A 23,592-nucleotide genomic window follows, 5' to 3' on the forward strand; every position below is an offset into this window, starting at 1 on the left:
ACTATGTTGTAGTGTTCCCTTTCATTGGGCTGGGACTGTAAGTGGTGTACTATGTAGCAGTGTTCCCTTTCATTGGGCTGGGACTGTAAGTGGTGTACTATGTGGCAGTGTTCCCTTTCATTGGGCTGGGACTGTAAGTGGTGTACTATGTAGCAGTGTTCCCTTTCATTGGACTGGGACTGTAAGTGGTGTACTATGTAGCAGTGTTCCCTTTCATTGGCTGGGACTGTAGTGGTGTACTATGTGGAAGTGTCCCTTTCATTGGGCTGGGACTGTAAGTGGTGTACTATGTGGAAGTGTTCCCTTTCATTGGGCTGGGACTGTAAGTGGTGTACTATGTAGGCAGTGTTCCCTTTCATTGGGCTGGGACTGTAAGTGGTGTACTATGTAGCAGTGTTCCCTTTCATTGGGCTGGGACTGTAAGTGGTGTACTATGTAGGCAGTGTTCCCTTTCATTGGGCTGGGACTGTAAGTGGTGTACTATGTAGGCAGTGTTCCCTTTCATTGGGCTGGGACTGTAAGTGGTGTACTATGTAGTAGTGTTCCCTTTCATTGGGCTGGGACTGTAAGTGGTGTACTATGTTGTAGTGTTCCCTTTTCATTGGGCTGGGACTGTAAGTGGTGTACTATGTGGTAGTGTTCCTTTTCATTGGGCTGGGACTGTAAGTGGTGTACTATGTGGTAGTGTTCCCTTTCATTGGGCTGGGACTGTAAGTGGTGTACTATGTGGTAGTGTTCCCTTTCATTGGGCTGGGACTGTAAGTGGTGTACTATGTTGTCAGTGTTCCCTTTCATTGGGCTGGGACTGTAGTGGTGTACTATGTGCAGTGTTCCTTTCATTGGGCGGGACTGTAAGTGGTGTACTATGTGGTAGTGTTCCCTTTCATTGGGCTGGACTGTAAGTGGTGTACTATTTGGTAGTGTTCCCTTTTCATTGGGCTGGGACTGTAAGTGGTGTACTATGTGGCAGTGTTCCTTTCATTGGACTGGGACTGTAAGTGGTGTACTATGTTGTAGTGTTTCCCTTTCATTGGGACTGGGACGGTAAGTGGTGTACTATGTTGTAGTGTTCCTTTCATTGGACTGGGACTGTAAGTGTGTACTATGTGGCAGTGTTCCCTTTGCATTGGGACTGGGACTGTAAGTGGTGTACTATGTGGCAGTGTTCCCTTTCATTGGGCTGGGACTGTAAGTGGTGTACTATGTAGGCAGTGTTCCTTTTCATTGGGCTGGGACTGTAAGTGGTGTACTATGTGCAGTGTTTCCCTTTCATTGGGACTGGGACTGTAAGTGGTGTACTATGTGTAGTGTTTCCGTTTCATTGGGCTGGGACTGTAAGTGGTGTACTATGTTGCAGTGTTTCCTTTCATTGGACTGGGACTGTAAGTGGTGTACTATGTTGTAGTGTTTCCTTTCATTGGGCTGGGACTGTAAGTGGTGTACTATGTAGGCAGTGTTCCTTTCATTGGGCTGGGACGGTAAGGTGTTGTACTATGTAGCAGTGTTTCCTTTCATTGGACTGGGACTGTAAGTGGTGTACTATGTTGTAGTGTTTCCTTTTCATTGGGCTGGGACTGTAAGTGGTGTACTATGTGGCAGTGTTCCCTTTCATTGGACTGGGACTGTAAGTGGTGTACTATGTTGTAGTGTTCCTTTTCATTGGGCTGGGACTGTAAGTGGTGTACTATGTGGCAGTGTTCCCTTTCATTGGGCTGGGACTGTAAGTGGTGTACTATGTGGCAGTGTTCCTTTTCATTGGGCTGGGACTGTAAGTGTTGTACTATGTGGCATTGTTCCTTTTCATTGGGCTGGGACTGTAAGTGTTGTACTATGTGGCAGTGTTCCTTTTCATTGGGCTGGGACTGTAAGTGGTGTACTATGTGGCAGTGTTCCCTTTCATTGGGCTGGGACTGTAAGTGGTGTACTATGTGGCAGTGTTCCCTTTCATTGGGCTGGGACTGTAAGTGGTGTACTATGTGGCAGTGTTCCCTTTCATTGGGCTGGGACTGTAAGTGGTGTACTATGTGGCAGTGTTCCCTTTCATTGGGCTGGGACTGTAAGTGGTGTACTATGTGGCAGTGTTCCCTTTCATTGGGCTGGGACTGTAAGTGGTGTACTATGTGGCAGTGTTCCCTTTCATTGGGCTGGGACTGTAAGTGGTGTACTATGTGGCAGTGTTCCCTTTCATTGGGCTGGGACTGTAAGTGGTGTACTATGTGGCAGTGTTCCCTTTCATTGGGCTGGGACTGTAAGTGGTGTACTATGTGGCAGTGTTCCTTTTCATTGGGCTGGGACTGTAAGTGGTGTACTATGTGGTAGTGTTCCCTTTCATTGGGCTGGGACTGTAAGTGGTGTACTATGTTGTAGTGTTCCTTTTCATTGGGCTGGGACTGTAAGTGGTGTACTATGTGGCAGTGTTCCCTTTCATTGGGCTGGGACTGTAAGTGGTGTACTATGTTGTAGTGTTCCCTTTCATTGGGCTGGGACTGTAAGTGGTGTACTATGTGGCAGTGTTCCTTTTCATTGGGCTGGGACTGTAAGTGGTGTACTATGTGGCAGTGTTCCCTTTCATTGGGCTGGGACTGTAAGTGGTGTACTATGTGGTAGTGTTCCTTTCATTGGGCTGGGACTGTAAGTGGTGTACTATGTGGCAGTGTTCCCTTTCATTGGGCTGGGACTGTAAGTGGTGTACTATGTTGTAGTGTTCCCTTTCATTGGGCTGGGACTGTAAGTGGTGTACTATGTGGCAGTGTTCCCTTTCATTGGGCTGGGACTGTAAGTGGTGTACTATGTGGCAGTGTTCCCTTTCATTGGGCTGGGACTGTAAGTGGTGTACTATGTGGCAGTGTTCCCTTTCATTGGGCTGGGACTGTAAGTGGTGTACTATGTGGCAGTGTTCCCTTTCATTGGGCTGGGACTGTAAGTGGTGTACTATGTGGCAGTGTTCCCTTTCATTGGGCTGGGACTGTAAGTGGTGTACTATGTGGTAGTGTTCCCTTTCATTGGGCTGGGACTGTAAGTGGTGTACTATGTGGCAGTGTTCCCTTTCATTGGGCTGGGACTGTAAGTGGTGTACTATGTGGCAGTGTTCCCTTTCATTGGGCTGGGACTGTAAGTGGTGTACTATGTGGTAGTGTTCCTTTCATTGGGCTGGGACTGTAAGTGGTGTACTATGTGGCAGTGTTCCTTTTCATTGGGCTGGGACTGTAAGTGGTGTACTATGTTGTAGTGTTCCCTTTCATTGGGCTGGGACTGTAAGTGGTGTACTATGTGGTAGTGTTCCCTTTCATTGGGCTGGGACTGTAAGTGGTGTACTATGTGTAGTGTTCCCTTTCATTGGGCTGGGACTGTAAGTGGTGTACTATGTTGCAGTTGTTCCCTTTCATTGGGCTGGGAACTGTAAGTGGTGTAACTATGTGGGTGGAGTGTTCCCTTTCATTGGGACTGGGACTGTAAAGTGATTACTATGTGGTAGTGTTTCCCCTTTCATTGGGACTAGGGACTGTAAGTGGTGTACTATGTGGCAGTGTTCCCTTACATTGGGCGGGCACTGTAAGTGGGTACTATATGGTTAAGTATTTCCCTTTCATGGATCTGGGACTGTAAGTGGTGTACTATGTTTGTAGTGGTCCCTTTCAATGGGGCTGGGACTGTAATTGGGGTACTATGTTTGTAGTGTTCACTTTCATTGGGCTGGGACTGTAAGTGGTGTACTATGTGGTAGTCGTTCCTTTCATTCGGGCTGGGGACTGTACGTGGTGTGTACTATGTTGTAGGTTTCCATTCATTGGGACATGGGACTGGTAAGTGGTGTACTACTGTGGCAGTGTTCCCTTTCATTGGGCTGGGACTGTAAAGTGGATGTACTATGTGGTAGGGTTCCTTATCATTGGGCTGTGACTGTAGTGGTGTAATATGTTGGCAGTATTCACTTTCAATTGGGACTGGGGACCTGGTAAGTGGTGTACTATTTTGTGTCTTTTTTTACCTTGTCATTTCGGCTGGGTCTGTAGTGGTGTACTTCGTTTCCTGTCATGGGACTGGGACTGTAAGTGGTGTCCTATGTGGCAGATGTTCCCTTTCATTGGGCTGGGACTGTAAGTGGTGTACTATGTGGTAGTGTTCCCTTTCATTGGGCTGGGACTGTAAGTGGTGTACTATGTGGTAGTGTTCCCTTTCATTGGGCTGGGACTGTAAGTGGTGTACTATGTGGCAGTGTTCCCTTTCATTGGGCTGGGACTGTAAGTGGTGTACTATGTGGTAGTGTTCCCTTTCATTGGGCTGGGACTGTAAGTGGTGTACTATGTTGTAGTGTTCCCTTTCATTGGGCTGGGACTGTAAGTGGTGTACTATGTTGTAGTGTTCCCTTTCATTGGGCTGGGACTGTAAGTGGTGTACTATGTTGTAGTGTTCCCTTTCATTGGGCTGGGACTGTAAGTGGTGTACTATGTTGTAGTGTTCCCTTTCATTGGGCTGGGACTGTAAGTGGTGTACTATGTGGCAGTGTTCCCTTTCATTGGGCTGGGACTGTAAGTGGTGTACTATGTGGTAGTGTTCCCTTTCATTGGGCTGGGACTGTAAGTGGTGTACTATGTGGTAGTGTTCCCTTTCATTGGGCTGGGACTGTAAGTGGTGTACTATGTGGCAGTGTTCCTTTCATTGGGCTGGGACTGTAAGTGGTGTACTATGTGGCAGTGTTCCCTTTCATTGGGCTGGGACTGTAAGTGGTGTACTATGTGTAGTGTTTCCTTTCATTGGGCTGGGACTGTAAGTGGTGTACTATGTGGTAGTGTTCCCTTTCATTGGGCTGGGACTGTAAGTGGTGTACTATGTGGCAGTGTTCCCTTTCATTGGGCTGGGACTGTAAGTGGTGTACTATGTGGCAGTGTTCCCTTTCATTGGGCTGGGACTGTAAGTGGTGTACTATGTGGTAGTGTTCCCTTTCATTGGGCTGGGACTGTAAGTGGTGTACTATGTGGTAGTGTTCCCTTTCATTGGGCTGGGACTGTAAGTGGTGTACTATGTGGCAGTGTTCCCTTTCATTGGGCTGGGACTGTAAGTGGTGTACTATGTGGTAGTGTTCCCTTTCATTGGGCTGGGACTGTAAGTGGTGTACTATGTGGTAGTGTTCCCTTTCATTGGGCTGGGACTGTAAGTGGTGTACTATGTTGTAGTGTTCCCTTTCATTGGGCTGGGACTGTAAGTGGTGTACTATGTGGCAGTGTTCCCTTTCATTGGGCTGGGACTGTAAGTGGTGTACTATGTTGTAGTGTTCCCTTTCATTGGGCTGGGACTGTAAGTGGTGTACTATGTGGCAGTGTTCCCTTTCATTGGGCTGGGACTGTAAGTGGTGTACTATGTGGCAGTGTTCCCTTTCATTGGGCTGGGACTGTAAGTGGTGTACTATGTGGCAGTGTTCCCTTTCATTGGGCTGGGACTGTAAGTGGTGTACTATGTGGCAGTGTTCCCTTTCATTGGGCTGGGACTGTAAGTGGTGTACTATGTGGCAGTGTTCCCTTTCATTGGGCTGGGACTGTAAGTGGTGTACTATGTTGTAGTCGTTCCTTTCATTGGGCTGGGACTGTAAGTGGTGTACTATGTTGTAGTGTTTCCTTTCATTGGGCTGGGACTGTAAGTGGTGTACTATGTGGCAGTGTTCCCTTTCATTGGGCTGGGACTGTAAGTGGTGTACTATGTGGCAGTGTTCCCTTTCATTGGGCTGGGACTGTAAGTGGTGTACTATGTGGCAGTGTTCCCTTTCATTGGGCTGGGACTGTAAGTGGTGTACTATGTGGTAGTGTTCCCTTTCATTGGGCTGGGACTGTAAGTGGTGTACTATGTGTAGTGTTCCCTTTCATTGGGCTGGGACTGTAAGTGGTGTACTATGTTGTAGTGTTCCCTTTCATTGGGCTGGGACTGTAAGTGGTGTACTATGTGGCAGTGTTCCCTTTCATTGGGCTGGGACTGTAAGTGGTGTACTATGTTGTAGTGTTCCCTTTCATTGGGCTGGGACTGTAAGTGGTGTACTATGTTGTAGTGTTCCCTTTCATTGGGCTGGGACTGTAAGTGGTGTACTATGTGGTAGTGTGTACTATGTGTGTAGTGTTTCCTTTCATTGGTACTGGGACGTGTAAGTGGTGTACTATGTGGGCAGGTTTGCCTTTTCATTGGACTGGGACTGTAAGTGGTGTACTATGTGGTAGTGTTCCCTTTCATTGGGCTGGGACGTAAGTGGGTGTACTATGTGGTAGTGTTTCCTTTTCATTGGGCTGGGACTGTAAGTGGTTGTACTATGTGGCAGTGTTTCCTTTCATTGGGCCTGGGACTGTAAGTGGTGTACTATGTTGTAGTTTTCCCTTTCATTGGGCTGGGACTGTAAGTGGTGTACTATGTGGTAGTGTTCCCTTTCATTGGGCTGGGAACTGTAAGTGGTTGTACTATGTGTGGTAGTGTTCCCTTTCATTGGGCTGGGGACTGTAAGTGGTGTACTATGTGGCAAGTGTTCCCTTTTCATTGGGCTGGGACTGTAGTGGTGTACTATGTTGGGAGTGTTCCCTTTCATTGGGCTGGGACTGTAAGTGGTTGTACTATGTTGTAGTGTTTCCTTTCATTGGGGCTGGACTGTAAGTGGTGTACTATGTTGTAGTGTTCCCTTTCATTGGGCTGGGACTGTAAGTGGTGTACTATGTTGCAGTGTTCCCTTTCATTGGGCTGGGACTGTAAGTGGTGTACTATGTGGCAGTGTTCCCTTTCATTGGGCTGGGACTGTAAGTGGTGTACTATGTTGTAGTGTTCCCTTTCATTGGGCTGGGACTGTAAGTGGTGTACTATGTGGTAGTGTTCCCTTTCATTGGGCTGGGACTGTTACAAGTGTACTATGTTGCAGTGTTCCCTTTCATTGGGCTGGGACTGTAAGTGGTGTACTATGTGGCAGTGTTCCCTTTCATTGGGCTGGGACTGTAAGTGGTGTACTATGTTGCAGTGTTCCTTTCATTGGGCTGGGACTGTAAGTGGTGTACTATGTGGCAGTGTTCCTTTTCATTGGGCTGGGACTGTAAGTGGTGTACTATGTGGCAGTGTTCCCTTTCATTGGACTGGGACTGTAAGTGGTGTACTATGTTGCAGTGTTCCCTTTCATTGGGCTGGGACTGTAAGTGGTGTACTATGTTGCAGTGTTCCTTTTCATTGGGCTGGGACTGTAAGTGGTGTACTATGTGGCAGTGTTCCTTTTCATTGGACTGGGACTGTAAGTGGTGTACTATGTTGTAGTGTTCCCTTTCATTGGGCTGGGACTGTAAGTGGTGTACTATGTGGTAGTGTTCCCTTTCATTGGGCTGGGACTGTAAGTGGTGTACTATGTGGCAGTGTTCCTTTTCATTGGGCTGGGACTGTAAGTGGTGTACTATGTGGTAGTGTTCCCTTTCATTGGGCTGGGACTGTAAGTGGTGTACTATGTGGCAGTGTTCCCTTTCATTGGGCTGGGACTGTAAGTGGTGTACTATGTGGCAGTGTTCCCTTTCATTGGGCTGGGACTGTAAGTGGTGTACTATGTGGCAGTGTTCCTTTTCATTGGGCTGGGACTGTAAGTGGTGTACTATGTGGCAGTGTTCCCTTTCATTGGGCTGGGACTGTAAGTGGTGTACTATGTGGTAGTGTTCCTTTTCATTGGGCTGGGACTGTAAGTGGTGTACTATGTTGTAGTGTTCCCTTTCATTGGGCTGGGACTGTAAGTGGTGTACTATGTAGTAGTGTTCCCTTTCATTGGGCTGGGACTGTAAGTGGTGTACTATGTGGCAGTGTTCCCTTTCATTGGGCTGGGACTGTAAGTGATGTACTATGTGGCAGTGTTCCCTTTCATTGGGCTGGGACTGTAAGTGATGTACTATGTGGTAGTGTTCCCTTTCATTGGGCTGGGACTGTAAGTGGCGTACTATGAAGTAGTGTTCCCTTTCATTGGGCTGGGACTGTAAGTGTTGTACTATGTGGCAGTGTTCCCTTTCATTGGGCTGGGACTGTAAGTGGTGTACTATGTGGCAGTGTTCCCTTTCATTGGGCTGGGACTGTAAGTGGTGTACTATGTTGTAGTGTTCCCTTTCATTGGGCTGGGACTGTAAGTGGTGTACTATGTTGCAGTGTTCCCTTACATTGGGCTGGGACTGTAAGTGGTGTACTATGTGGCAGTGTTCCCTTTCATTGGGCTGGGACTGTAAGTGGTGTACTATGTGGCAGTGTTCCCTTTCATTGGGCTGGGACTGTAAGTGGTGTACTATGTGGCAGTGTTCCCTTTCATTGGGCTGGGACTGTAAGTGGTGTACTATGTGGCAGTGTTCCTTTTCATTGGGCTGGGACTGTAAGTGGTGTACTATGTAGAAGTGTTCCTTTTCATTGGGCTGGGACTGTAAGTGGTGTACTATGTGGCAGTGTTCCCTTTCATTGGGCTGGGACTGTAAGTGGTGTACTATGTTGTAGTGTTCCCTTTCATTGGGCTGGGACTGTAAGTGGTGTACTATGTGGCAGTGTTCCTTTTCATTGGGCTGGGACTGTAAGTGGTGTACTATGTGGTAGTGTTCCTTTTCATTGGGCTGGGACTGTAAGTGGTGTACTATGTGGCAGTGTTCCTTTTCATTGGGCTGGGACTGTAAGTGGCGTACTATGTGGTAGTGTTCCCTTTTATTGGGCTGGGACTGTAAGTGGTGTACTATGTGGCAGTATTCCCTTTCATTGGGCTGGGACTGTAAGTGGTGTACTATGTGGCAGTATTCCCTTTCATTGGACTGGGACTGTAAGTGGTGTACTATGTGGCAGTGTTCCCTTTCATTGGGCTGGGACTGTAAGTGGTGTACTATGTGGCAGTGTTCCCTTTCATTGGACTGGGACTGTAAGTGGTGTACTATATGGCAGTATTCCCTTTCATTGGACTGGGACTGTAAGTGGTGTACTATGTGGTAGTGTTCCCTTTTATTGGGCTGGGACTGTAAGTGGTGTACTATGTGGCAGTGTTCCCTTTTATTGGGCTGGGACTGTAAGTGGTGTACTATGTTGTAGTGTTCCCTTTCATTGGGCTGGGACTGTAAGTGATGTACTATGTGGCAGTGTTCCCTTTTATTGGGCTGGGACTGTAAGTGATGTACTATGTGGTAGTGTTCCCTTTCATTGGGCTGGGACTGTAAGTGGTGTACTATGTGGCAGTGTTCCCTTTTATTGGGCTGGGACTGTAAGTGGTGTACTATGTTGTAGTGTTCCCTTTCATTGGACTGGGACTGTAAGTGGTGTACTATGTAGCAGTGTTCCCTTTTATTGGGCTGGGACTGTAAGTGGTGTACTATGTTGTAGTGTTTCCTTTCATTGGGCTGGGACTGTAAGTGGTGTACTATGTTGCAGTGTTCCCTTTCATTGGGCTGGGACTGAAAGTGGTGTACTATGTGGCAGTGTTCCCTTTCATTGGGCTGGGACTGAAAGTGGTGTACTATGTGGCAGTGTTCCCTTTCATTGGGCTGGGACTGAAAGTGGTGTACTATGTGGCAGTGTTCCCTTTCATTGGGCTGGGACTGTGAGTGGCGTTCTATGTTGTAGTGTTCCCTTTCATTGGGCTGGGACTGTAAGTGGTGTACTATGTTGTAGTGTTCCCTTTTATTGGGCTGGGACTGTAAGTGGTGTACTATGTGGCAGTGTTCCCTTTCATTGGGCTGGGACTGTAAGTGGTGTACTATGTAGTAGTGTTCCCTTTTATTATGCCCCCACTAAAAAAAGTTTAAGGGGGTATATAGGAGTGATATTGTCTGTCGGTCGTTCTGTCTGTCGGTCGGTCCGTGTCTGCTCTCTGATTCAAGTAGTTTTCATCCGATCTTCACCAGACTTGGTCAGAAGTCGTATCTAAATGATGTCTAGACAATGTTCGAACATGGTCCTTTCCGGTTCAAAAACTAGGTCACAGGTTCACATAGTGCCTTTTAAACATTCAGCATGTTGTCCATTCTCTAATTCAAATTGTTTTCATCAGAGCTTCACCAAACTTGGTCAGAAGTTGTAGCTAGATGATGTCTAGACCAAGTTTGAACATGGGTCATTGCAGGTCAAAAACCAGGTCACTGGGTCACTTAGTGCGTTTTAAACATTGAGCATGGTGTCCGCTGTTTTTTGTGAAGAAAACATGCAAAATATTCTGTGTCAATGCGGCATGTGGGGTATTCGTCACGTCTGTGACAAAGCTCTAGTTGGACTGGCACTGTAAGTGTTGTACTGTGTTGAAGTGTTCCATTTTATTGTTCTGGGACTGTTTCCTTTCACTGTGCTGAAACTGTAAAAGGTGTACTATGTGGTAGTGTTCCCTTTAGTTTGGCTGGGCATGTGAGTGGTGTACTATGTAGCAGTGTTCCCTTTCATTGGGCTGGGACTGTAAGTGGTGTACTATGTTGTAGTGTTCCTTTTCATTGGGCTGGGACTGTAAGTGGTGTACTATGTGGCAGTGTTCCCTTTCATTGGGCTGGGACTGTAAGTGGTGTACTATGTGGCAGTGTTCCCTTTCATTGGGCTGGGACTGTAAGTGGTGTACTATGTGGCAGTGTTCCCTTTCATTGGACTGGGACTGTAAGTGGTGTACTATGTGGTAGTGTTCCCTTTCATTGGGCTGGGACTGTAAGTGGCGTACTATGTGGTAGTGTTCCCTTTCATTGGGCTGGGACTGTAAGTGGTGTACTATGTAGCAGTGTTCCCTTTCATTGGGCTGGGACTGTAAGTGGTGTACTATGTTGCAGTGTTCCCTTTCATTGGGCTGGGACTGTAAGTGGTGTACTATGTGGCAGTGTTCCCTTTCATTGGGCTGGGACTGTAAGTGTTGTACTATGTGGCAGTGTTCCCTTTCATTGGGCTGGGTCTGTAAGTGGTGTACTATGTTGTAGTGTTCCCTTTCATTGGGCTGGGACTGTAAGTGGTGTACTATGTGGCAGTGTTCCCTTTCATTGGACTGGGACTGTAAGTGGTGTACTATGTAGCAGTGTTCCCTTTCATTGGGCTGGGACTGTAAGTGGTGTACTATATGGCAGTGTTCCCTTTCATTGGGCTGGGACTGTAAGTGGTGTACTATGTGGCAGTATTCCCTTTCATTGGGCTGGGACTGTAAGTGGTGTACTATGTGGCAGTGTTCCCTTTCATTGGGCTGGGACTGTAAGTGGTGTACTATGTGGCAGTGTTCCTTTTCATTGGACTGGGACTGTAAGTGGTGTACTATGTAGCAGTGTTCCTTTTCATTGGACTGGGACTGTAAGTGGTGTACTATGTGGTAGTGTTCCCTTTCATTGGGCTGGGACTGTAAGTGGTGTACTATGTGGCAGTGTTCCTTTTCATTGGGCTGGGACTGTAAGTGGTGTACTATGTTGTAGTGTTCCCTTTCATTGGGCTGGGACTGTAAGTGGTGTACTATGTGGCAGTATTCCCTTTCATTGGGCTGGGACTGTAAGTGGTGTACTATGTAGCAGTATTCCCTTTCATTGGGCTGGGACTGTAAGTGGTGTACTATGTGGCAGTGTTCCCTTTCATTGGGCTGGGACTGTAAGTGGTGTACTATGTGGCAGTGTTCCTTTTCATTGGGCTGGGACTGTAAGTGGTGTACTATGTGGCAGTGTTTCCTTTTATTAGGCTGGGACTGTAAGTGGTGTACTATGTGGCAGTGTTCCCTTTCATTGGGCTGGGACTGTAAGTGGTGTACTATGTGGCAGTGTTCCCTTTCATTGGGCTGGGACTGTAAGTGGTGTACTATGTGGCAGTGTTCCTTTTCATTGGACTGGGACTGTAAGTGGTGTACTATGTGGTAGTGTTTCCTTTCATTGGACTGGGACTGTAAGTGGTGTACTATGTTGTAGTGTTCCCTTTCATTGGGCTGGGACTGTAAGTGGTGTACTATGTGGCAGTGTTCCTTTTCATTGGACTGGGACTGTAAGTGGTGTACTATGTGGCAGTGTTCCCTTTCATTGGACTGGGACTGTAAGTGGTGTACTATGTGGTAGTGTTTCCTTTTATTAGGCTGGGACTGTAAGTGGTGTACTATGTGGCAGTGTTCCCTTTCATTGGGCTGGGACTGTAAGTGGTGTACTATGTGGCAGTGTTCCCTTTCATTGGGCTGGGACTGTAAGTGGTGTACTATGTGGCAGTGTTCCTTTTCATTGGACTGGGACTGTAAGTGGTGTACTATGTAGCAGTGTTCCTTTTCATTGGACTGGGACTGTAAGTGGTGTACTATGTTGTAGTGTTCCCTTTCATTGGGCTGGGACTGTAAGTGGTGTACTATGTGGCAGTATTCCCTTTCATTGGGCTGGGACTGTAAGTGGTGTACTATGTGGCAGTGTTCCCTTTCATTGGGCTGGGACTGTAAGTGGTGTACTATGTGGTAGTGTTTCCTTTCATTGGGCTGGGTCTGTAAGTGGTGTACTATGTTGTAGTGTTCCCTTTCATTGGGCTGGGACTGTAAGTGGTGTACTATGTGGCAGTGTTCCCTTTCATTGGGCTGGGACTGTAAGTGGTGTACTATGTTGTAGTGTTCCCTTTCATTGGGCTGGGACTGTAAGTGGTGTACTATGTTGCAGTGTTCCCTTTCATTGGGCTGGGACTGTAAGTGGTGTACTATGTGGCAGTGTTCCCTTTCATTGGGCTGGGACTGTAAGTGGTGTACTATGTGGCAGTGTTCCCTTTCATTGGGCTGGGACTGTAAGTGGTGTACTATGTGGCAGTATTCCCTTTCATTGGACTGGGACTGTAAGTGGTGTACTATGTGGTAGTGTTCCCTTACATTGGACTGGGACTGTAAGTGGTGTACTATGTGGCAGTGTTCCCTTTCATTGGGCTGGGACTGTAAGTGGTGTACTATGTAGCAGTGTTCCCTTTCATTGGGCTGGGACTGTAAGTGATGTACTATGTGGTAGTGTTGCCTTTCATTGGGCTGGGACTGTAAGTGGTGTACTATGTTGTAGTGTTCCCTTTCATTGGGCTGGGACTGTAAGTGGTGTACTATGTGGTAGTGTTGCCTTTCATTGGGCTGGGACTGTAAGTGGTGTACTATGTGGTAGTGTTGCCTTTCATTGGGCTGGGACTGTAAGTGATGTACTATGTGGTAGTGTTGCCTTTCATTGGGCTGGGACTGTAAGTGGTGTACTATGTGGCAGTGTTCCCTTTCATTGGGCTGGGACTGTAAGTGGTGTACTATGTGGCAGTGTTCCTTTTCATTGGGCTGGGACTGTAAGTGGCGTACTATGTGGTAGTGTTCCCTTTCATTGGACTGGGACTGTAAGTGGTGTACTATGTGGCAGTATTCCCTTTCATTGGGCTGGGACTGTAAGTGGTGTACTATGTGGTAGTGTTCCCTTTCATTGGGCTGGGACTGTAAGTGGTGTACTATGTTGTAGTGTTTCCTTTCATTGGGCTGGGACTGTAAGTGGTGTACTATGTTGTAGTGTTCCCTTTCATTGGGCTGGGTCTGTAAGTGGTGTACTATGTTGTAGTGTTCCCTTTCATTGGGCTGGGACTGTAAGTGGTGTACTATGTGGTAGTGTTCCCTTTCATTGGGCTGGGACTGTAAGTGGTGTACTATGTGGTAGTGTTCCCTTTCATTGGGCTGGGACTGTAAGTGGTGTACTATGTAGTAGTGTTCCCTTTCATTGGGCTGGGACTGTAAGTGGTGTACTATGTGGTAGTGTTCCCTTTCATTGGGCTGGGACTGTAAGTGGTGTACTATGTTGTAGTGTTCCCTTACATTGGGCTGGGACTGTAAGTGGTGTACTATGTGGTAGTGTTCCCTTTCATTGGGCTGGGACTGTAAGTGGTGTACTATGTGGTAGTGTTCCCTTTCATTGGGTTGGGACTGTAAGTGGTGTACTATGTTGTAGTGTTCCCTTTCATTGGGCTGGGACTGTAAGTGGTGTACTATGTGGCAGTGTTCCCTTTCATTGGGCTGGGACTGTAAGTGGTGTACTATGTTGCAGTGTTCCCTTTCATTGGGCTGGGACTGTAAGTGGCGTACTATGTGGTAGTGTTCCCTTTCACTGGACTGGGACTGTAAGTGGTGTACTATGTAGCAGTGTTCCCTTTTATTAGGCTGGGACTGTAAGTGGTGTACTATGTTGTAGTGTTCCCTTTCATTGGGCTGGGACTGTAAGTGGTGTACTATGTGGCAGTGTTCCCTTTCATTGGGCTGGGACTGTAAGTGGTGTACTATGTGGCAGTGTTCCCTTTCATTGGGCTGGGACTGTAAGTGGTGTACTATGTGGTAGTGTTCCCTTTCATTGGGCTGGGACTGTAAGTGGTGTACTATGTGGCAGTGTTCCCTTTCATTGGGCTGGGACTGTAAGTGGTGTACTATGTTGTAGTGTTCCCTTTCATTGGGCTGGGACTGTAAGTGGTGTACTATGTGGCAGTGTTCCCTTTCATTGGGCTGGGACTGTAAGTGGTGTACTATGTGGCAGTGTTCCTTTTCATTGGGCTGGGACTGTAAGTGGTGTACTATGTGGCAGTATTCCCTTTCATTGGGCTGGGACTGTAAGTGGTGTACTATGTGGCAGTGTTCCCTTTCATTGGGCTGGGACTGTAAGTGGTGTACTATGTTGTAGTGTTCCTTTTCATTGGGCTGGGACTGTAAGTGGTGTACTATGTTGTAGTGTTCCCTTTCATTGGGCTGGGACTGTAAGTGGTGTACTATGTGGCAGTATTCCCTTTCATTGGACTGGGACTGTAAGTGGTGTACTATGTGGCAGTGTTCCCTTTCATTGGGCTGGGACTGTAAGTGGTGTACTATGTGGTAGTGTTCCCTTTCATTGGGCTGGGACTGTAAGTGGTGTACTATGTGGCAGTGTTCCCTTTCATTGGGCTGGGACTGTAAGTGGTGTACTATGTGGTAGTGTTCCCTTTCATTGGGCTGGGACTGTAAGTGGTGTACTATGTGGCAGTGTTCCCTTTCATTGGGCTGGGACTGTAAGTGGTGTACTATGTGGCAGTGTTCCCTTTCATTGGGCTGGGACTGTAAGTGGTGTACTATGTGGCAGTGTTCCTTTTCATTGGGCTGGGACTGTAAGTGGTGTACTATGTAGCAGTGTTTCCTTTCATTGGGCTGGGACTGTAAGTGGTGTACTATGTGGCAGTGTTCCCTTTCATTGGGCTGGGACTGTAAGTGGTGTACTATGTGGCAGTGTTCCTTTTCATTGGGCTGGGACTGTAAGTGGTGTACTATGTTGTAGTGTTCCCTTACATTGGGCTGGGACTGTAAGTGGTGTACTATGTGGCAGTGTTCCCTTTCATTGGGCTGGGACTGTAAGTGGTGTACTATGTGGCAGTGTTCCCTTACATTGGGCTGGGACTGTAAGTGGTGTACTATGTAGCAGTGTTCCTTTTCATTGGACTGGGACTGTAAGTGGTGTACTATGTAGCAGTGTTCCCTTTCATTGGGCTGGGACTGTAAGTGGTGTACTATGTGGCAGTGTTCCCTTTCATTGGACTGGGACTGTAAGTGGTGTACTATGTTGTAGTGTTCCCTTACATTGGGCTGGGACTGTAAGTGGTGTACTATGTGGCAGTGTTCCCTTACATTGGGCTGGGACTGTAAGTGGTGTACTATGTGGCAGTGTTCCCTTTCATTGGACTGGGACTGTAAGTGGTGTACTATGTTGTAGTGTTCCCTTACATTGGGCTGGGACTGTAAGTGGTGTACTATGTGGCAGTGTTCCCTTTCATTGGGCTGGGACTGTAAGTGGTGTACTATGTAGCAGTGTTCCTTTTCATTGGGCTGGGACTGTAAGTGGCGTACTATGTGGTAGTGTTCCCTTACATTGGACTGGGACTGTAAGTGGTGTACTATGTAGCAGTGTTCCTTTTCATTGGGCTGGGACTGTAAGTGGCGTACTATGTGGTAGTGTTCCCTTTCATTGGACTGGGACTGTAAGTGGTGTACTATGTAGCAGTGTTCCTTTTCATTGGGCTGGGACTGTAAGTGGCGTACTATGTGGTAGTGTTCCCTTACATTGGACTGGGACTGTAAGTGGTGTACTATGTAGCAGTGTTCCTTTTCATTGGGCTGGGACTGTAAGTGGCGTACTATGTGGTAGTGTTCCCTTTCATTGGGCTGGGACTGTAAGTGGTGTACTATGTAGCAGTGTTCCTTTTCATTGGGCTGGGACTGTAAGTGGTGTACTATGTTGTAGTGTTCCCTTACATTGGGCTGGGACTGTAAGTGGTGTACTATGTTGTAGTATTCCCTTTCATTGGGCTGGGACTGTAAGTGGTGTACTATGTGGCAGTGTTCCCTTTCATTGGACTGGGACTGTAAGTGGTGTACTATGTTGTAGTGTTCCCTTACATTGGGCTGGGACTGTAAGTGGTGTACTATGTGGCAGTGTTCCCTTACATTGGGCTGGGACTGTAAGTGGTGTACTATGTTGTAGTGTTCCCTTTCATTGGGCTGGGACTGTAAGTGGTGTACTATGTGGCAGTGTTCCCTTACATTGGGCTGGGACTGTAAGTGGTGTACTATGTGGCAGTGTTCCCTTACATTGGGCTGGGACTGTAAGTGGTGTACTATGTGGCAGTGTTCCCTTTCATTGGGCTGGGACTGTAAGTGGTGTACTATGTTGCACAGGGCTCGCGCTGTCGTTCGCCACTTGAGCCATTTGCGAAAATATTGAGAATTTGGCTCAAGAAAAATCCGATTTGCGAAAATGCTAAAATCTCGTAAAATTTCATTGAAAACAGCCGCCATTTTAACCCGAAACTGGTTTTCTATATTTTTCTCTTTGTTTCAATGAAAGTATTCGCAATTTGAACCATGAACGAAAACCGGTCTGCACCTGTATCGAGACATCGCTTGACCTTATTGTTATTGAAGTGCACATGGTAGCTGGCCAATCAAAACTGAGCTGGCTTACACATGAAATGACGTTGTTGAATGAAACGTAAAAATGGGTGGAGCTATGAATACACAGTTAATATTGTCGTCTGCAAACAAAATAGCGGATGGTCGCAAATGTCGTATTATAAGATTAAAAATGAAAATAAGCGTGACAATAAATTAATTGTTTCCAAGCTGACTATCGATCCAAATTAAAGAGTGATAATTAAATAATTAGTTCTATGTCGTTGATGTTACAACTTTCTGCCGATTTCCGATTGAAATGAAAAGGTGTTCATTAATAATTTGATCGTTTTACTCACACACTATGATAACTAACAGCGGCGTATTTTAATCAAAGGAAAACGTGAAAAACACGCGCGGTTTAATTGCAATTAAAATTTAATTAAAGTTACGAATTTGTAACGCATAGGAAGACTAATTCATGTCGTCTACTATATAAATGGAAGATACCAATTTGTCTGTACAGTCGTTAACATGACTTCTTTAACCTTAAAGCGTCCTTTGGACGAAAATGAGTCTGAACAAACAAACAAAATAATTAAAACACAAAAACTAGAGCATTCCAAGAGTCATGGAAAGTTGATAATAATTGGCTTCGCTTTGAGAATGAATCAAAATCAATGTACTGTGACCTATGCATTAAGGTGCAGAATTCCAACACGTTCACTGTAGGTTGCAATATCCTGAAAAAAGACTCGGTGACGAAACATGCAAAGTCTAAAGGTAAGATTTTGAAGATGAGAGGAATTTTAATTTAAAATTACTTTGAAATGCTATAGTCTAACTATATGTATATATGCAGATTGACTATGTATTTTTTTTCAGATCACACTCATGCCGTCGATGCCAGCAAGCAGTAAAGCAGCAAAACAATGTATTTTGTGAATGAAATGTATGCTTGTATTTTACATGCCATTCATCATGTTGTTAAAAATGCGCTGTATTAAAATATCTTTATTACTATGACAATTGTGATTTGATGTATATTATAATATGTGACATGTGCTTGTTGTCATTAAAAGAAATATGAAAAATCTATAGTATAAATTGTTATTTGAAACAAACGAAAACTGGTTGGCAATAGGCCCAAGACGCACCACAGACAATCTAGGATCCAAAAAATCTCCGGGGGGGGGGGGGCATGCCGGACACCCCTACATCTGGGTGGCTCAAACATTTTTTGGGCCAGCGCTAGCCCTGGTTGCAGTGTTTCCTTTCATTGGGCTGGGACTGTAAGTGGTGTACTATGTGGCAGTGTTCCTTTTCATTGGGCTGGGACTGTAAGTGGCGTACTATGTGGTAGTGTTCCCTTACATTGGGCTGGGACTGTAAGTGGTGTACTATGTGGCAGTGTTCCCTTTCATTGGACTGGGACTGTAAGTGGTGTACTATGTTGTAGTGTTTCCTTTCATTGGACTGGGACTGTAAGTGGTGTACTATGTTGTAGTGTTCCCTTTCATTGGGCTGGGACTGTAAGTGGTGTACTATGTAGCAGTATTCCCTTTCATTGGACTGGGACTGTAAGTGGTGTACTATGTAGCAGTATTCCCTTTCATTGGACTGGGACTGTAAGTGGTATACTATGTGGTAGTGTTCCCTTTCATTGGGCTGGGACTGTAAGTGGTGTACTATGTGGCAGTGTTCCCTTTCATTGGGCTGGGACTGTAAGTGGTGTACTATGTAGCAGTGTTCCCTTTCATTGGGCTGGGACTGTAAGTGGTGTACTATGTGGCAGTGTTCCCTTTCATTGGGCTGGGACTGTAAGTGGTGTACTATGTGGCAGTATTCCCTTTCATTGGGCCAGGAGTGTAAGTGGTGTACTATGTGGCAGTGTTCCCTTTCATTGGGCCAGGAGTGTAAGTGGTGTACTATGATGCAGTGTTCCCTTTCATTGGGCTGGGACTGTAAGTGGTGTACTATGTGGCAGTGTTCCCTTTCATTGGGCCAGGAGTGTAAGTGGTGTACTATGTGGCAGTGTTCCCTTTCATTGGGCCAGGAGTGTAAGTGGTGTACTATGTGGCAGTGTTCCCTTTCATTGGGCTGGGACTGTAAGTGGTGTACTATGTGGCAGTGTTCCCTTTCATTGGGCTGGGACTGTAAGTGGTGTACTATGTGGCAGTGTTCCCTTTCATTGGGCCAGGAGTGTAAGTGGTGTACTATGTGGCAGTATTCCCTTTCATTGGGCTGGGACTGTAAGTGGTGTACTATGTGGCAGTGTTCCCTTTCATTGGGCCAGGAGTGTAAGTGGTGTACTATGTGGCAGTGTTCCCTTTCATTGGGCTGGGACTGTAAGTGTTGTACTATGTGGCAGTGTTCCTTTTCATTGGGCTGGGACTGTAAGTGGTGTACTATGTGGCAGTGTTCCCTTTCATTGGGCTGGGACTGTAAGTGGTGTACTATGTGGCAGTGTTCCCTTTCATTGGGCCAGGAGTGTAAGTGGTGTACTATGTGGCAGTATTCCCTTTCATTGGGCTGGGACTGTAAGTGGTGTACTATGTGGCAGTGTTCCCTTTCATTGGGCCAGGAGTGTAAGTGGTGTACTATGTGGCAGTGTTCCCTTTCATTGGGCTGGGACTGTAAGTGTTGTACTATGTGGCAGTGTTCCTTTTCATTGGGCTGGGACTGTAAGTGGTGTACTATGTTGTAGTGTTCCCTTTCATTGGGCTGGGACTGTAAGTGGTGTACTATGTGGCAGTGTTCCCTTTCATTGGACTGGGACTGTAAGTGGTGTACTATGTTGTAGTGTTCCCTTTCATTGGGCTGGGTCTGTAAGTGATGTACTATGTGGTAGTGTTGCCTTTCATTGGGCTGGGACTGTAAGTGGTGTACTATGTGGTAGTGTTCCCTTTCATTGGGCTGGGACTGTAAGTGGTGTACTATGTTGCAGTGTTGCCTTTCATTGGGCTGGGACTGTAAGTGGTGTACTATGTTGTAGTGTTCCCTTTCATTGGGCTGGGACTGTAAGTGGTGTACTATATGGCAGTATTCCCTTTCATTGGGCTGGGACTGTAAGTGGTGTACTATGTAGCAGTGTTCCCTTTCATTGGGCTGGGACTGTAAGTGGTGTACTATGTAGCAGTGTTCCCTTTCATTGGGCTGGGACTGTAAGTGGTGTACTATGTGGCAGTGTTCCTTTTCATTGGACTGGGACTGTAAGTGGTGTACTATGTTGTAGTGTTCCCTTTCATTGGGCTGGGACTGTAAGTGGTGTACTATGTGGCAGTGTTGCCTTTCATTGGGCTGGGACTGTAAGTGGTGTACTATGTGGCAGTGTTCCCTTTCATTGGGCTGGGACTGTAAGTGGTGTACTATGTTGTAGTGTTCCCTTTCATTGGGCTGGGACTGTAAGTGGTGTACTATGTGGCAGTGTTCCCTTTCATTGGGCTGGGACTGTAAGTGGTGTACTATGTGGTAGTGTTCCCTTTCATTGGGCTGGGACTGTAAGTGGTGTACTATGTGGCAGTATTCCCTTTCATTGGGCTGGGACTGTAAGTGGTGTACTATGTGGCAGTGTTCCCTTTCATTGGACTGGGACTGTAAGTGGTGTACTATGTGGCAGTGTTTCCTTTCATTGGGCTGGGACTGTAAGTGGTGTACTATGTGGCAGTGTTCCCTTACATTGGGCTGGGACTGTAAGTGGTGTACTATGTGGCAGTGTTCCTTTTCATTGGGCTGGGACTGTAAGTGGTGTACTATGTGGCAGTGTTTCCTTTCATTGGGCTGGGACTGTAAGTGGTGTACTATGTAGCAGTGTTCCCTTTCATTGGGCTGGGACTGTAAGTGGTGTACTATGTGGCAGTGTTCCCTTTCATTGGGCTGGGACTGTAAGTGGTGTACTATATGGCAGTATTCCCTTTCATTGGACTGGGACTGTAAGTGGTGTACTATATGGCAGTATTCCCTTTCATTGGACTGGGACTGTAAGTGGTGTACTATGTAGCAGTGTTCCCTTTCATTGGGCTGGGACTGTAAGTGGTGTACTATGTAGCAGTGTTCCCTTTCATTGGGCTGGGACTGTAAGTGGTGTACTATGTAGCAGTGTTCCCTTTCATTGGGCTGGGACTGTAAGTGGTGTACTATGTAGCAGTGTTCCCTTTCATTGGGCTGGGACTGTAAGTGGTGTACTATGTGGCAGTGTTCCCTTTCATTGGGCTGGGTCTGTAAGTGGTGTACTATGTTGTAGTGTTCCCTTTCATTGGGCTGGGACTGTAAGTGGTGTACTATGTAGCAGTGTTCCCTTTCATTGGGCTGGGACTGTAAGTGGTGTACTATGTTGTAGTGTTCCCTTTCATTGGGCTGGGACTGTAAGTGGTGTACTATGTGGCAGTGTTCCCTTTCATTGGGCTGGGACTGTAAGTGGTGTACTATATGGCAGTATTCCCTTTCATTGGACTGGGACTGTAAGTGGTGTACTATATGGCAGTATTCCCTTTCATTGGGCTGGGACTGTAAGTGGTGTACTATGTAGTAGTGTTCCCTTTCATTGGGCTGGGACTGTAAGTGGTGTACTATGTGGCAGTATTCCCTTTCATTGGGCTGGGACTGTAAGTGGTGTACTATGTGGCAGTGTTCCCTTTCATTGGGCTGGGACTGTAAGTGGTGTACTATGTAGCAGTGTTCCCTTTCATTGGGCTGGGATTGTATGTGATAGTCACTGTGCAAAAGGTTAAGTGTGGACTATGAAGCAATGTTTCTTACCTCAACTAAGTATTTCACTATATTTAATTTTTATTTAATCTTTAAAAAGAATAATATTTTTTGTCTTGCACATATTTCAGTGTTTTCTTTGAGATGAAGTTTGGTCTAGAACCCGGTACAGCCAACACTGTGAACAGGTGATCACAACTTTATTCTCATTCTGTCATTATACAATCAAGATTAGAATTTTAAAAAAAGTTATTAAAGGTGCTGAATTTTTATTCTGGCACAATATTGTTAACAAAAGGAATACTTTTATAAGATTTTCTTAAGCATAGTTTTTTTTTTTCCAAAGATAAATAGTTAATAATAAATAAAATTATTCTTTCAAAACCCACCTTATACTAGTATTTGCCATCAGATTGCTAAAAGTTAATTTGCTTGTTTGGTAAATTATTACAAACTGAATGGAATGTTTGAAAATTGACTCCACATGCTACTTCAAGGCTTCTAGTTTCTTTTTTTTTAATGGACGCCGATTGATCTCCACTTATTTCTAGTTTTTGTACTTCTTATCAGCAGTTGCTCCCCTATTTATGGGTACGGCATTGACACAATAAAATAAACAGAGATTTCTCTCCCCTTATTTCCTGTTGTCTCCCATGTGATAAGATTTTTTATTGACAGTTAAAATAAGCTCAGATTTCTCTCCCATATTTCCAGTTCTGTTAACATCATATCAGCAATTATCTCCACTATGGTTTGGTTCACCATTGACAGGATAAAAATAAGCACAGATTTCTCTCCCCTTATTTCCAGTTTTGTGTACATCATTTCAGCAATAATCTCACCCTATGTTTTGGTTCCCCATTGACAGGATAGAAAATTAGCAGATATTTCTCTCCCCTTTTTCCATTTTTTGTACATCATATCAGCAATTATCTCCCCTATGTTTTGGTTCCCCATTGCGAGGATAGAAAATAAGCACATATTTCTCTCACCTTCTTTCCAGCTTGATGTACATAGTGTTTGGGTTCACTATTGATAAAATAGTATAAGCAGCTGCACATATTTATTTTCTTTATTTCCAGTTTGATGCACATTTCATGCAGTCCTGTGTGTTTGGGCTCCTCATTAATAAGATAAAATGAACAATGACCTTATCTCTTATTTCAAGTTTGTTGACCATAATATAAGCGATTGCCTCCCATATGTTTGGGTTCATAATTAATAAGATAAAATAAGCATTGATTTATCTTCTATATTTTTAGGTAGTGTTTAGATTCCTTAATTACAATATAAAGTTAACAAATAGTAACCTCCTATTATGTCCAGTTTGGAGTACATCATATTGGTTATTATGATATTAGCAGTTGCATTGGCTTTCTGTTACCTCATAAACAGTGAAAATAAGCAAAGGTTTCACTCCCTTATTTCCAGTTTGGGGTTTATGATATCAGAAGTTGTTTCCCATGTGTTTGGGTTGATCATTTACAAAATAAACTAAGCACAGATTTCTCTCCCTTATTTCCAGTTTGGTGTACATCATATCAGCAATTGCCTCCCCTGTGTTTGGGTTCCTCATTGACAAGATTGGCAAGAACGTGTTTTGGGTGATACTGGGTATCACTGTTACCATCGGGTGCCACGCCCTTATGGCCTTTACATTTGCCACACCGTTTGCAGCTATGGTAGGTGCTTGCATTCAAAAAATGTGTTCTTCATTTCATATAGCTTCATATTTTAATATTGAATATTTAAATTGAAAAGAAGAACTACATGTTTACACAAGTATTAAGTTAAAGGGGCCTTTTCACAGATTTTGGCATTTTTTAACTTATTCATTAAATGCTTTATATTGATAAATGTAAACTTTGGAACGTAAAAGCTCCAGTAAAAAATCAAGAATAAAATTTAAAAAAGGAAAAGAACATTGCCCGGAGCAGGATTCGAACCAGTGACCCCTGGAGTCCTGCCAGAGTCCTGAAGTAAAAACGCTTTAGCCTACTGAGCTATTCCGCCAAGTACACATACTGGACGTATTTAAAACCTTATATAAGCAATCTTCG

General features: G+C 45.4%; 1 protein-coding gene and 1 long non-coding RNA gene across 4 annotated transcripts in view; both read left to right on the top strand.

Annotated features, from left to right (window-relative positions):
* The window catches only part of LOC127833296 (major facilitator superfamily domain-containing protein 1-like), a 54,548-nt gene that overhangs the window by 20,515 nt on the left and 10,441 nt on the right, over positions 1-23,592 (top strand). For all 3 annotated transcript variants that reach the window (XR_008027325.1, XM_052358475.1, XM_052358474.1), the window contains exons 8-9: positions 21,664-21,720; positions 23,058-23,214. Coding sequence is in view for 2 of the 3 variants with exons in the window: in XM_052358475.1 (XP_052214435.1) it covers positions 21,664-21,720; positions 23,058-23,214 (214 nt within the window). In the remaining variant the exon portion in view is untranslated. The remainder of the gene's footprint in view (positions 1-21,663; positions 21,721-23,057; positions 23,215-23,592) is intronic.
* Positions 16,614-17,921, top strand: LOC127833314 (uncharacterized). Its single transcript, XR_008027339.1, has 2 exons — positions 16,614-17,608; positions 17,711-17,921. It is a non-coding gene; the product is annotated as an uncharacterized LOC127833314 (long non-coding RNA).

The sequence above is a fragment of the Dreissena polymorpha genome, chromosome 6 (assembly GCF_020536995.1).
Source record: "Dreissena polymorpha isolate Duluth1 chromosome 6, UMN_Dpol_1.0, whole genome shotgun sequence".
Taxonomy (NCBI): domain Eukaryota; kingdom Metazoa; phylum Mollusca; class Bivalvia; order Myida; family Dreissenidae; genus Dreissena; species Dreissena polymorpha.